The 15,077-nt window shown below is 34.8% G+C and overlaps 1 protein-coding gene across 1 annotated transcript in view; it reads right to left on the bottom strand.

Moving 5' to 3' along the window:
* Positions 1-14,003, bottom strand: part of LOC139157271 (vomeronasal type-2 receptor 26-like) — a 30,192-nt gene extending 16,189 nt beyond the window's left edge. Inside the window, exons 1-2 of the mRNA XM_070733930.1 lie at positions 13,425-14,003; positions 671-849 (exon numbers count right to left, since the gene is read on the bottom strand). Of these exons, the coding sequence (XP_070590031.1) occupies positions 671-849; positions 13,425-14,003 (758 nt within the window). The remainder of the gene's footprint in view (positions 1-670; positions 850-13,424) is intronic.
* Positions 14,004-15,077: the final 1,074 nt, after the last annotated feature.

Raw genomic sequence — 15,077 nt, 5'->3', positions numbered from 1 at the left:
TTTTTAAAAAAATGTTCATGTTATCATCAAATGAGGCAAATGATAGTTACCCATCAGCATTTCTTTTAATAGCATTAGCAATAGCATTTAGACTTATATTCCGCTCCATGGTGCTTTTACAGCCCTCTCTAAGCAGTTTACCAAATCAACCTGCAGGTGCACTAATTTAAATAATAATAATAATAATAATAATAATAATAATAATAATAATAATAATAATAATAATAATAAAAAATAGATTTATGTGCCGCCCCTCTCTGAGGATTAGTTTAGTTTAGTTTATTTGACTTCTATGCTGCCAATCCCATAGGACTCAATAGGACAATAGGATCGCTGTATTTTTATTCTTTTATTCTTCTCATTTTTCTTTGACAAATTCCAATAAAGAAAAAATAAAATAAAATAAAAAGTTGGTATTGAAGTATAACTAAGGAATAGACCAGAAAAGTTATGGAATCTGGATTTTTTTTTGGAGGGTGCTTATTTTTTTGCCCCATCTTTGGATTCAATTTTTTTTTCTATGAAAGGAGATAAAACAGAGAAGCAATGGAAATCAAAACAGTTGAACAAATAAGATAGGTCCTACAATATAGGCATAAGTGAAATAAGAAGAAAAGAATTGAGAACTGCAAATGGAGGGAATGAAGCTCCATCACAGTGAATGACTTACATCTCAATCTGACAATGAGGAGCCGTGTTGAAAGACAACATTGTTGTATGTAATATTTTAGTTCCAGTGTTGATCATACTAATGATATAGTCTCCTGGACTGTAAAAGCTCCATGGTTTTTTTTCATCCTGGTTCTCAAAATTCACCAGGCACTTCCTTCCAAGCTTCCCAGAGATTGGCTGTGATAGCAGCAGCAACAGAAGCACAAGCAGAAGATCCATAATTCATGTGTCAGAATCAACTCCCTGTTTCTAAGAAAGAACAGGGAGAGTGAATTGAACAGTTAGATGAATTGAAAGCACTTTTATAATGTGGAAATTCTAGTCACTTTCAGGATTCAGACAGAGATAAACCAAGCTTCCCCTGGGAAGGAGAGAAAGTACATTCAAGGACACCATCCATACATGTAGCAAAACCAGTGCTACATTGTATGTGACTGAGGCATTTGTCCTTTTCTAATGCAAGATCACTTCCATGTTGTTCTGTTGTTTACCGCAAAGACAATCACTGGAGAATTAGCAGAAGAGGCTCCAGAGACTAGAACTTTGAAAATTATAGTGGGAACTAACATCTCCTCTGAGGACCCTAAATTTCTTCAGAACTCCATTCACTAAGGAGTTGTTGGAGAAGAGCATCTTTGAGAGAAACAGTAGATCCATCTTTGGGGATGGATCTACATTGTTGTGTAGTGGTTGTACACCTTTCCTGTCAGGTCTTGTCCAGAGAGTTATGCTGGATGAAGATTGATTGACTGATTGACTGATTGACTGATTGACTGATTGATTGACTGATTGACTGATTGACTGATTGACTGATTGACTGATTGACTGATTGACTGATTGACTGATTGACTGATTGACTGATTGACTGATTGACTGATTGACTGATTGACTGATTGACTGATTGACTGATTGACTGATTGACTGATTGACTGAATGACTGATTGACTGATTGACTGATTGACTGATTGACTGATTGACTGATTGACTGATTGACTGATTGACTGATTTATTTATTTATTTATTCATTCATTCATTCATTCATTTATTTATTTATTTATTTATAATTATTGGACTTATATGCCATCCCTCTCTGAGAACTCGAGGTGGCTCACAATATATAAAAGAACAATGCAATATAATCCTAAATCCAATTAATATAAAACCCACTAATCTAATCTAAAATCCCCATTATTAAAAATCAACCCTACCCACTCAATATTGTCTATTTGACAGGACCTGGAAAAGGCTGACTCTGTGGGACCTAACCAGTTGCTGGGATTCATGCAGCATAAAACGGTCCCACAAGTAATCTGGTCTGATGTCTTGTAGGGCTTTAAAGGTCATAACATAACTTTGAATTGTGTCTGGAAACCAATTGGCAGCCAATGCAGTCCACAGAATGTTGGAGAAACATGGGCATACCGAGGAGCTCTGGGAGTTGAAACGCCAGAAGAGATGTCTAGAGAAGCGATGGAGGAAGAGTAAGTCCGAATCTGATCGAACACTTGTAAGAGCTCATATTATGACTTACAAAGTGGCTCTCAAGGCGAAAAGATGCGTGTATCATGCTGCCTTGATTGCATCAGCGGAATCCCACTCTGTTTAGGGTTACCTGCTCTTAATCAGGGGGGAGTTGGGGAGCCCTTACAGAGTATTGCCAAGGATTTTAACACGTTTTTTGCTGATAAAATTGCTCGGATCCGGGCAGACCTTGACTCCAATTGGATAACAGAGTTGACTGACAATGAGTCACTTGTGCGCCACCTCCTCAAAAAGCCTTCCCTGCACCCAGCCATTCTTAACAACTATCAGCTAGTCTCCAACCTTCCCTTTATGGGGAAGGTTGTTGAGAAGGTGGTGGCGCTCCAGCTACAGCACTCCCTGGAAGAAGCCGATTATCTTAGGCCCTCAGCAGTCAGGAATAAGGCCCAGCTACAGCACGGTAACTGCTTTGGTCGCATTGATGGATGATCTCTGGTGGGCCTGGGACAGGGGTTTATCCTCTGTTCTGGTGCTTCTTGACCTCTCAGCAGCTTTCGATACCATTGACCATGGTATCCTTTTGCGCCAACTGGAGGGTTTGGGAGTGGGAGGCACCATTTTATGGTGGTTGTCCTCCTACCTCTGTTGGGGTCTGGATGGGTGTCAACAGACTAAATCTCAACCCTGATAAGATGGAGTGGCTGTGGGTTTTGCCTCCTAGGGACAATTCCATCTGTCCATCCATCACCGGGGGGGGGGGAGAGGAATCATTGAGGCTCTCAGAGAGGGTGTGCAACTTGGGCGTATTCCTCGATCCACAGCTCACATTAGAGAAACAACTTGCAGCTGTGGTAAGGGGGGCTTTTGCCCAGGTTCGCCTGGTGCACCATTTGCGGCCCTATTTGGACCGGTAGTCACTGCACACAGTCACTCATGCCCTCATCTGCTCCTCTTTGGGTGGTTGAGGATAAGGTGATGAGATGTACCATTTGTAAAAATAATCGGGACTTTTTAAAAACGCCACAGTATACAGGATAAATTGTTCAAAAGCGGGACATCTGTTCACCTTAGTCTAAAAGTAAACTGTTAATTAAGAAATTTCTTCTAAGTTCTAGGTTGCATCTCTCCTTGGTTAGTTTCCATCCATTATTAATCAGAACCTGTTTTCATACAGCAAGCTGAGTAGCACAAGAAATGGTAAGCGTAAAGAAAGAAAGGCAGGGTCTCAGATGAATTGGTATGGGAGTATGCAGATATTTGGTAAATAACTGAATAAATTCATATGAGGAGCTTCTGATCTAAGCACCTGTGGACTGAGTCAAAAGTCCCAGAAATTACCTGCCATGACTGGACATTTGAGATCTTCTTTCCAAGCCTCATCATGGTTGATCCAACTCTAGATCCAGACATTGCATGTAAAGCTTGTGCCAGAGCATAAACAACATTGTAGATATTGTAACTTTCTCCTGTCATTTTTTTTCAATAGTGTAATTTGGTAGATTCTTCAGATTCTCCTTTCCTGTACATTGTTTTCCCCCTTTGGAAGGATTTTTCCTGATTTAGGGATCCTGCAGTACAACACAAATTTCCACCATGTAGGGAGAAATTTGTCTCCTTGAGGGTTCAAGCGGTCTAAAGACAGGAAGAAGTGGGTGAATTCAGAGACATCCCTGGAGTGGTCTCTAAAATGAAAGCCCCCATGCAAAATCTTTGTATATTGCAATGATTCCTCAGATTCTTCCATGCCAAGTTTCCAATGGGAAGTAAAGATATAAACTTTTCTAATGAATACTAAATAAAGGTAAAAGGAAGAAGAAACCACTATGGTTTAGCAATGATGTAAGAGTCAATGAAAAAAAGGCTGCCTATAGGAGGTATAAAGAGTCTGGAAGTATAGCTGATAGGGAGGTGTATAAAATGAGACAGAAGGAGGTGAAACAGATAATATATGCTGCTAAAGCCTCAAAAGAGAAAGGAATTGCCAAATCTGTAAAGAAGGGGGATAAAACCTTCTTCAGATATATTAGTGATAAGAAGAAGAAAAACTGCGGCATCACGAAGCTTAGTACCGGGAATAATACATGCATTAATGGGAATAAGGAGATCGCTGGCCATTTCAATAGCTACTTCTGTTCAGTTTTCTCAAAAGACACCTTACAAAATAATACTATAGGTGGATATAGCATTGCTTCCAGCTGTATGGATTCAGCTCCAGTGATCTTAGAAGCTGATGTCTTAGAAGAACTTGAACGATTAAAGATAAATAAGGCAATGGGTCCAGATGGCATCCACCCCAGAGTTCTTAAAGAACTCAGATCTGTCATTACTACCCCCCTGACTGATTTGTTTAACCAATCCTTGTTAACAGGAGAAGTTCCTGAGGACTGGAGAATGGCCAGTGTTGTGCCTATCCACAAGAAGGGCAGTAGAAAAGAAGCTGGTAGCTACAGGCCAGTTAGCTTGACATCAGTTGTAGTTAAAATGATGGAGACTCTACTCAAAAAGAGGATAAATCAGCACCTAAAAAACAATAACTTATTGGACCCAAATCAGCATGGCTTTACTGAAGGCAAATCATGTCAGACTAATCTCATTGATTTCTCTGACTATGTCACAAAGGTGTTGGATGAAGGTGAATATTGCCTACCTGGACTTCAACAAAGCCTTTGATACGGTTCCACATAGAGCTGATAGATAAATTAGTGAAGATTGGACTTAATCCCTGGATAGTTCAATGGTTTTGCAGCTGGCTGAAGCGTAGAGTTATTGTTAATGGCGAGTATTCTGAGCAGAGTCAGGTTACAAGCGGTGTGCCACAACGGTCTGTTCTGGGTCCTATTCTTTTTAATATGTTTGTGAGTGACATAGTGGAAGGTTTGGTAGGGAAGGTTTGACTCTGAAGTGTGCAATAGGGTTGATATTCCTGGAGGCGTCTGTAATATGGTAAATGATTTAGCTTTACTAGATAAATGGTCAAAGCAATGGAAACTGCAGTTTAATGTTTCCAAATGTAAAATAATGCACTTGGGGAAAAGGAATCCTCTTTCTAAGTATTGTATTGGCAGTTCTATGTTAGCAAAAACTTCAGAAGAGAAGGATTTAGGGGTAGTGATTTCTGACAGTCTCAAAATGGGTGAGCAGTGTGGTCGGGCAGTAGGGAAAGCAAGTAGGATGTTTGGCTGCATAGCTAGAGGTATAACAAGCAGGAAGAGGGAGATTGTGATCCCGCTATATAGAGCGCTGGTGAAACCACATTTGGAATACTGTGTTCAGTTCTGGAGACCTCACCTACAAAAAGATATTGACAAAATTGAACGGGTCCAAAGACGGGCTACAAGAATGGTGGAAGGTCTTAAGCATAAAACGTATCAGGAAAGACTTCATGAAGTCAATCTGTATTTATTTATTTATTTATTTTATTCATTTTTTCATTTTATTTATTTATTCATTTGTCCAATACACAGATACATATGAAGAAAAATAGACATGTGATAATATAAAACAGGGTGAAAGTGAACTTAGAGGAGAGGATATATTAAAGGAAGAGAATATATAAGATAGGTGAAAGAAAGGAGAGACAATTGGACAGGGGACGAAAGGTACACCAGTGCACTTATGTACGCCCCTTACTGGCCTCTTAGAAATTTGGAGAGCTCAATCGTGGAGAGTCTAAGGGAGAAGTGTTGGGGGTAGGGGGTTGACACAATTGAGTCTGGTAATGAGTTCCAAGCTTTGATAACTCGATTGTTGAAATCACATTTTTTACAGTCAAGTTTGGCGCGGTTCGTATTTAGTTTGAATCTGTTGCGTGCTCTGGTGTTATTGCGGTTGAAGCTGAAGTAGTCATTGACTGGTAGGTATAGTGTGGAGGACAGAAGGAAAAGGGGGGACATGATCAAAACATTTAAATATGTGAAAGGGTTAAATAAGGTTCAAGAGGGAAGTGTTTTTAATAGGAAAGTGAACCCAAGAACAAGGGGATACAATCTGAAGTTAGTTGGGGGAAAGATCAAAAGTAACATAAGAAACTATTATTTTACTGAAAGAGTAGTAGATCCTTGGAACAAAGTTTTATCTATCTATCTATCTATCTATCTATCTATCTATCTATCTATTTATTTATTTGCATCCATTTGCAGTTCCTTCTGGAGACGGGGGGGTTTGAAGGCAAAACAGGGGACAATGTGGAGTGAAATGGCTGTGGGCCCCCAAGATATGTGGGTGCAGGGCATATTGGTCAGCTCTGGCGCTGGACTCAGGTGAGGCAGAGTGGAAAGGGGACTCCCAGCTGCCTCTTTGGGTGGTGGATGGGAGGACTGACCCACCTATTCAGCAGAGCTGGAGGAGGACATTTGGATAGTGTGGACAGAGCCTCACGACACCAGCACCAGCAGCAGGTGGAATCAAATGCATGGAGGGAGGGATGAGATTTGGTATGCAAGGTGGCCACACAGCCACCTGCCATGTACTGCCGGAATGTCTGCAGGGAAACCAAAACAAATGGTGGGATTGAGTGGGCCAATGAGTGGGTGGACAGTGCGTTCGGCAGGCTGTGTTAGTACATGGTACTCACCTACTTTGGGGTTGCCATATAGTAAGCTACCAATGTAAAGATGTAATGTGTCTTTAAGAACTTTGACTTGTTTGGCCATAAGGGAGCACCAGTACCTATCCCTGTGGGGGGAGTTTACTTTGAGATATCTCGTGAGTCTGTATTAGTCTAGCTGTGTGCTGTTTGTAATCTATGTATGTTAATATAATATTGTAAATAGTAAGTCTGTGTCTTTAACTGGCTAGCCCACATATCTACACCACTGCAATAACTCGCCCTGAGTCAGCAGAGAGAGGCAGCATACAAATCTAATAAATAACGATAACGATAACGTTAACAATAACAATAACGTTAATGTTAACGATAATGATAACGATAACGATAACGATAACGATAACGATAACGATAACGATAACAATAACAATAACAATAACAATAACAATAACAATAACAATAACAATAACAATAACAATAACAATAACAATAACAATAACAATAACAACAACAACTCTGCTGAGCATATGTCTAAGGTTTTGCACAGGGCTGCACCGAGACATACTAACAGGCTGGATCACATGCTTCCCCCTCATGCCTCGGGCTCAGCTTGCTTTGTGAGGCTTTCTATTTTCATAAACTGAATTAGCCTTATTTAATGGATTATCATGGATAATGTATAAGCCATCATGCATCCTTGCCATAAAGATAGTAGAATGGGGCAAAAGTCACTTAACAAACATCTCACCTAACAACATGAGCTCAATTATGGTTATAAGTCGAAGATTACCTGTATTTCTCTATCCTTGAGACAGACCTCACAGGGTGAGTTTTCCACCCTGAAAAACATCAGGAGAAAAAATACAGCTGATCCAAAATGAAATAATGTTTACAATCAAGAGTATTGCTAAATTCACCCATATTATACTTCTGTTGCATGAGCTATAACAGCTGCCAGGTTTCTTCCAGGTGCAGTTCAATGTGCTGCAGAGGTGGGTTCCTAGTGGTGTGGAAATCCAGTAGTGGCCCAATTTGGGCAGCCAAAAATAAATGCATAATAAATCATATAGATCTTGAAACTGCATATCTATATGCATCTTTACAATATACCATTTATATGAAAAAAAAGCCATTAGGTTTAAAAGATTTTATTGTTTAAAACTGGTTATTGGAAATTAAAGAAAAGTCTTTATGGTTTAAAGTGATCAGGTTATGAATATAATAAGTGTATTGTAAAAGAATTAGTTTCTATGGATTTTATTATTTGTTTATTTAGGATAGAGAAAGTTGGTTTGATTTCTCCTTTTAAAAAAATATTTTTATTGAGTTATTTACATTAAAAACAAAACATAAAAATACATTGAAAACATGAAATGTAACATACATAATAAAGAAAAAGAAAAAGAACACAGACAAACAAAACAATACAAAAATATATCAATTAATTAATCATTTTGTACATGTCCATCAAACACATCTTATAGTGAATTAATTCAACTGCTAATATGAATGGTAATATAAGAAAATTGGTTTCGGTTATTCACTTAATTTACAATTTTGTTATACTTTCTTTTTTTTTCTTTTTTTAAAAACTTTTTAAAAAAATTTATTACAAATATATACACAAATACAAATACAAATTACAAATATATACATTACAAATATATGTTTTATATTAATACAAGACTAAATCAACGCGTAACAAATAAACCAACAAACAAACATGAAAAACAAACAAACAAACAAAAAGAAAATATTCTTTAAAAAAATCTAATTGCTTATTTAAGTACATTAATAACAATAACTATTCACTTAGCATATTTTATAATATTTGTACTTGTATTCCCTTCAGGAGGTAAGTTTTGAATGATTTTTGATTTTAAATTATTTTCTGGTAAAGTATGTTGTGTCCTCAGTGTATACCATTTTCTCTTGTAGGTTGTCACTGTTCTTTAAATCATTTAATTCTTTCTTATCCGCCTTCTTTTATTCATATTTAATTTCTTTAATATCATACAGATCTTTCTTTATAAAAAGGTTTTTTGTATATATGTCTTTTGTATTTTTTTCCTATGTAATAAAAAGGATATAAAGTATTGTTAATTTGATTTTTTCTTTTGAATTTTATTTATTTTCTTAAACCAGTTATAAAGATGTATCCAGGTTTTATCGTGTTCGGAATCCTCTTTGTTTTTTAATTTAATTGTTAATGCGTCAAATTCAGCACAGTCTAATATTTTTTTAATTATCAAATCGTCTTCAGGTGGTTCGGGTTGCTTCCAATTTTGAGCTACCGTTATTCTAATTGCTGTCAATATATGAATTAATAAGTAATGTTTGTTTTTTTCAATTGTTTGATCTATAATTCCCAGGAGAAAGGCTTCAGGTTTTTTATTTATCTTCATTTGTAAAATCTCTTCTATCCAATTCTGCATTTTATTCCAGAATTTTTTCATTTTTGAGCAGGTCCACCAAATGTGGTAGTAGGTCCCCATTTTTTTACACCTCCAACATTTTGGGTTTGTTCCTTTATACATTTTGGCTAATGTTGCCGGTGGAAGGTGCCATCTATAATACATTTTGTATATGTTTTCCTTATAAGCTGTAGATTTTGTTAATTTATAGTTTTTAGTCCAAATTGATTCCCACTTATCTAAATTTATGCTATAACCAAAATTTTTGCCCCAACTATGTATACTATTTTTAACGATGTGTTCCTCCATTTTGTAGTGTAGCATATATCTATATATTTTGGAAATCATTTTCTTTTCTTGGCCTAAAATTATCTTATCTAATTCTATCTCTTTTATTTGTATTTCCTTCCTTTTCCCTTCTTGATATTTTGATTTGATTACGTTATACGCCCACCAATCGATTTTGATTCCAATTTCTTCTAATTGTTCCCTAGTTTTTAATTCCCCATTTTTTTCTAATGTTTGATAATAATTTAACATTTTGTTTAGTTCTCTTGAGTTTGGGTATACCGTCGCCTCTAAGCTCGAGTACCATTTGGGAATTTGGTGGTAGTACATTTTTTTGATTTTTTTCCAAGTTGTGTATAACGAGTTTCTTATTATATGTTGTTTGAAATAACTATGTGTTTGTTCTTTATTTTCCCACAGGATAGCATGCCACCCTGTTCTCATATTGTGTCCTTCCAGTATTAATAGTCTTTTATTTTCCAATTTAAACCAATCTTTCAACCAATCCATAATTGCTGCATTATAATATAATTCGAAATCTGGTAGTGCAAATCCTCCTTGTTTGATATTATCTTGTAGATATTGTATTCTAATTCTAGGTTTTTTTCCGGCCCAGACGAATTTTGTAATCATTCTATTTAATTATTGAAAAAAGTCTTTTCTTAATATAATTGGAATCATCCTAAATAGATATAGAATCTTGGGTAAGATGGACATTTTTATTGTTGAGATTCTACCTATGAGCGAGATAGGCAATTTGTTCCATTTTTCTAATTTCCTTTTTATTTCTTTTATTAGAACCGTATAATTATCTTCCTTTATTGTGATTGCTTTTGCTGTTAATTTTATTCCCAAATACTTAACTGTTTTTACTATTTGTAGGCCTAATCTGTCTTCTAATATTTTTTTCTCTGTATTTGTTAAATTTTTTGTCAGTATTTTGGTTTTTTGTTTATTAATTTTTAGTCCTGCTACTTTTCCGAATTCAGTGATCTCCTTTAATAAAACTTCCCCTGATTCAATTGGATCTTCTATATTGAATACTAGATCATCGGCAAATGCCTGAATTTTGTATTCTTGTCCTTTCAAATTTAATCCTTTAACATTTTTATTTAATCTTATCTGATTTAATAAAATTTCTATGGCCAAAATAAATATTAATGGGGAAAGGGGGCATCCTTGCCGTACTCCCTTTTCTATTTTTATATTTTGCGTTAATTGGTCATTTATTATAACTTTTGCCGATTGTGCAGAGTATATCGTCTTGATTGCTTTTATAAATTTTTCTTTAAATTTCATTTTGGTCAGTTGTTTAATAAAGAAGTTCCAATTCAAATTATCGAATGCTTTTTCCGCATCTAAAAATATTAATGCCAAATTCTTTCCTGGGTTTGCCTCATAGTATTCTAAAATATTTATAATGTTTCTCAAATTATTTTTATTATTTTGACTTAATGAACTCAATCTGTATAGTCTGGAGGACAGAAGGAAAAGGGGGGACATGATCGAAACATTTAAATATATTAAAGGGTTAAATAAGGTCCAGGAGGGAAGTGTTTTTAATAGGAAAGTGAACACAAGAACAAGGGGACACAATCTGAAGTTAGTTGGGGGAAAGACCAAAAGCAACATGAGAAAATATTATTTTACTGAAAGAGTAGTAGATCCTTGGAACAAACTTCCAGCAGACGTGGTAGATAAATCCACAGTAACTGAATTTAAACATGCCTGGGATAAACATATATCCATCCTAAGCTAAAATACAGAAAATAGTATAAGGGCAGACTAGATGGACCATGAGGTCTTTTTCTGCCGTCAGACTTCTATGTTTCTATGTTTCTATGTTTCTATGTTTATATTTCTGTATGATTTCGTTAATTATCCCTTTAAACCTTTCTGCTAATATTGTTGTGAAAATTTTGTAATCTGAGTTTAGTAATGCAATTGGTCTGTATTGTTTTATTAAATATCTTTGTTCCAAATCTTTTGGTATTAGTGTTATTAACCCTTCCTTCCAGGATTCAGGCATTGCTCCTTTATCTAACACCTCATTCAGCATCTGTAGTAATAATTTTTTAACTGGTTCATATATTTCTTTGTAATATTCGGCTGGTATTCCATCTACTCCTGGGGTTTTGTTATTGTTTTGTTTTTTAATTGCTAGCTCTAATTCTGTCATAGTTATGGTTTTATCCATTCTATCTATGTTAGGCTCTGATATTTGGGGTAGTTCGATCTCGTTCAAATATTGATCTATTTCTTCCTCTTTTATATCATCTTTCCTATATAGCTGTTGAAAATAGTTTTGTATTATCTTTTTTTTCCTTCTATGTCAATTTGTTTTTTTCCCTTTTCATCTTCCAGTTGTTGGATATATTTCTTCTCTTTCTGTTTTTTAATTTTATAGGCAAGCCACCTTCCCAGTTTGTTTGCATGTTCGAAGTAGTTTTGTTTTACACTTTTGATTTTTTGGGCTATTTCTTCCTGTGCTATCAAGTTTATCTTGTGTTTAATTACATCTCTTTTTTCTTTTAGTTCGGTTTTTTTTGGATCTTTTATCCATTCGGCTTCTATTTGTTCTAATTCTTTTTGATTTTCTCTCATCTCCCTATTTTTATCCTTATTTTTTTTACTAGTGTATGCAATGGTTATCCCCCTTATATATGCTTTGGTTGTGTCCCATATATTTTGTATGGTTGTGTCTTCATTCCAATTTTTTTCTAGAAAGATATCTAATTCTTTTTTTGAAAATTCTTTGTATTTGTTTTCTTGTATAATTTTTGTATTCATTGTCCATCTATTTTTTTTGGTTTGGTTTCCTCTAATTATAATACTTACTGGGTTGTGGTCTGCCCAAAAGTTGGGTTCTATTTCTGCTGATATTATCTCTTGTTGTAATTCTATATTTGTCCATATCATGTCCAATCTAGACCATGAGTCGTGTGGGTGTGAATAATAAGTATACTTACATTCATCCCTGTGTCTTTCCCTCCATGTATCCTTTAATTTAAATTCCTCTATAATATCTTTGAGTTTTTCTGGTATTGTTTTTTTCTTTTTACTCTTTTCTTTACCTTTATAGTCTTTGTTGTAATCTATTATTATATTAAAGTCCCCAATCACACAAATGTTTCCTTTTTCAATTTTTATTATTTTTTGGTACAACTTTTTGTAAAAAAAATTTTGGTCTTTATTGGGAGCATAAATCACAATTAAATTTGTTTTTTTTAAAATTAATTTCGATTTCTATTATAAGTATTCTACCCTTTTCATCTCTGTCAATTACTTTTGGATTTAACCAGCTTTTAATATATAGTGCAATCCCTCTTTTTTTTTCATTTGCAAGTGATGTGAATAGTTTCCCCAGTTTCGGGTATTCCAATACTTTCTTATCCTTTTTCTTTACATGGACTTCCTGAAGGCATATTACATCTAAATTTTGTTTTATTAGTTTTGTAAATGTTTGTCCTCTTTTTTGAGGAGAGTTCATTCCATTTATATTCACCGAAAATAATTTAATTTCTTTATTCATTCTTCGTCAACTATCTTGCCCTTTTGCTGCTTCTAAGCTCTCTGTAGTTTTCTGTTTTCTCCCCTTTCCCCTTGCTTATCTTGTCTGTTCTCTCTTCCTCTATCTCTCCCTCCTCTTGGCTTGTTGTCTCCAGTTCCGTGCTACTTTCCCCTTCTTTCTTCAGATGTTCTCGAATAAATTTGTCTGCTTGTTCTAGTGTTTCTATATTTATTTTCTTCCCCTTCCACGTTACCATTACCCCCTCTGGCACTAACCATCTAAATTGTATCTCGTTTTTTATTAATTTGTTTGTAAAGTAATGGTAATCCCTCCTTCGTTCCCTAATTCTTTTGGGTATTTGTTTCAATACGATGATGTCTTTTCCTTTATACGATAAGACCCCTCTGGTATTCCTATATATCTCATCTCTCAGGGTTTTTTTGGTGAATCTAAGGTGGATCTCTCTGGGGAGTTGATGGCGACGTGCGTAATTAGTTTGCACTCGATATACCTCGTCTACGTGGTTAATTAGTTCGTTTTTGTTTATTTTTAACTCTTCAGCGAAGAGTTCAACTACGGTCGCAAACAAGTTCTCCCCTTTTTCTTCTGGTATATTTTGTAGCCTAAGATAAAATGAGGCCTTTTCAAATTCTAATTGAGCAATGGCCCCTTCTAAATCTTTATTTACCCTCCTGAGGTCTTCTTCGTTCTTAGTTAATCTTAACTTATTCGCTTCGGTTGTCTCTTCCACTTGCTGTATTTTAATTTCCCGTTGGTCTACTGCTTCTTTAACACTTTCTATTATATTATTAAATTTGGCAAAATTTTCATTTACTTCCTCAAATTTTTTTTGTGTCTCCTGATGGTTTTTAATTATAGTTTCTTGGGTTTGGTTAGAGGACTCCTGTTGTTTTATCATAAATTCTTGAATTTTGTCTAGGGAATTTTGTAAACTTTGGAGCGAGGGTGTCTGATCTTTAATCTCTCCTGTAACAATATCGGAAGTCGATGAGGATTTCTGCACAGCTGGTGATAGTAAGGTTAAATTACCCCTTCTCAACGACTTAGTTAATGTTTGTTGAGTTGCCATTTGTGATAAGTTTTAGCTTTCTAATGCTTAATTCAATATCTAATCAATCTATTCAATATCTAATCAATCAATCAAATTACTCTTTAAGAGTTAGTTCAATATGTAACAGTCGATCTAATCAATTTATACAACTTATTTTTCAAAAGAGAAAAGAGGTAAGGTTAATGCTTTCAATTATTATCGGTGTTTCAATACTTAAACTATATTTAATCTATCTTAGCTTATCCTTTTCTAATTTATAATTGATATTCTAACTTATTTAATCCTTAATATCTAATATCTTAATATCTAATACTTAATGCTGTAACATTTAATACTTAATACTTAATCAATACTTAATACTTAATACTTAATCAATATTCAATATACAATACACAATATATAGTATACAATTAATTAGTTAATGGTTAGGAAATCAATAGTTATATAGTTGAATAATAGTTAAGTCAATTCTTGTAGGTATTCTAGATAAACAATTTCTAAGAGTAGAGTAGAGGTAGAGTAGAGGTAGAGTAGAGGTAGAGATTTAAATAATAATGATAATGATATATTATAACTTTAGCAAATTCTTACATCCATTAATCACTTAATTAATTCGTTAGTTGATTGCATTTAATTACAGTTTACATTTAATTACAGTTGATCAGAGATATTATTAGTTAATAACAGCAATTACTTTGATTTCATCTAATTGTTTTCCAGTCCAGTGTCTGTCTTTTGTTTCCTTTAATTCCTTTAATCTTATATATTAACCAATAGATGTTCCTTGATTCTAATATTTATTTTAGTCCAGATTTAGTCCAGATTGTTCCAAAAATGAGTAGATCTAGTTTCCTATGTTTCCTTTCCTATGGGAAGGTCTGCTATAGTGATATTGAAAACCAGTCCAGTCAAGTTGATATCTGTTAAGTCAGGTTCTTGTCTCTTTAAAATTATGCCTTCTGTGTTTTATGGGATTTTAAGTCCTTAAAAGGTCCAAAGGCAAACGCAAACCAGATAAATCAAATAGATCAAAAGAACCGGCTAAGCAAAATGGAGGGGTGTAGATCTCCAGGACGTTATCTTGCTGTTTCT

Source organism: Erythrolamprus reginae, chromosome 1, assembly GCF_031021105.1.
Source record: "Erythrolamprus reginae isolate rEryReg1 chromosome 1, rEryReg1.hap1, whole genome shotgun sequence".
In the NCBI taxonomy this organism is placed as follows: Eukaryota; Metazoa; Chordata; class Lepidosauria; order Squamata; family Dipsadidae; genus Erythrolamprus; species Erythrolamprus reginae.
This window is presented reverse-complemented; position numbering and strand designations above follow the sequence as displayed.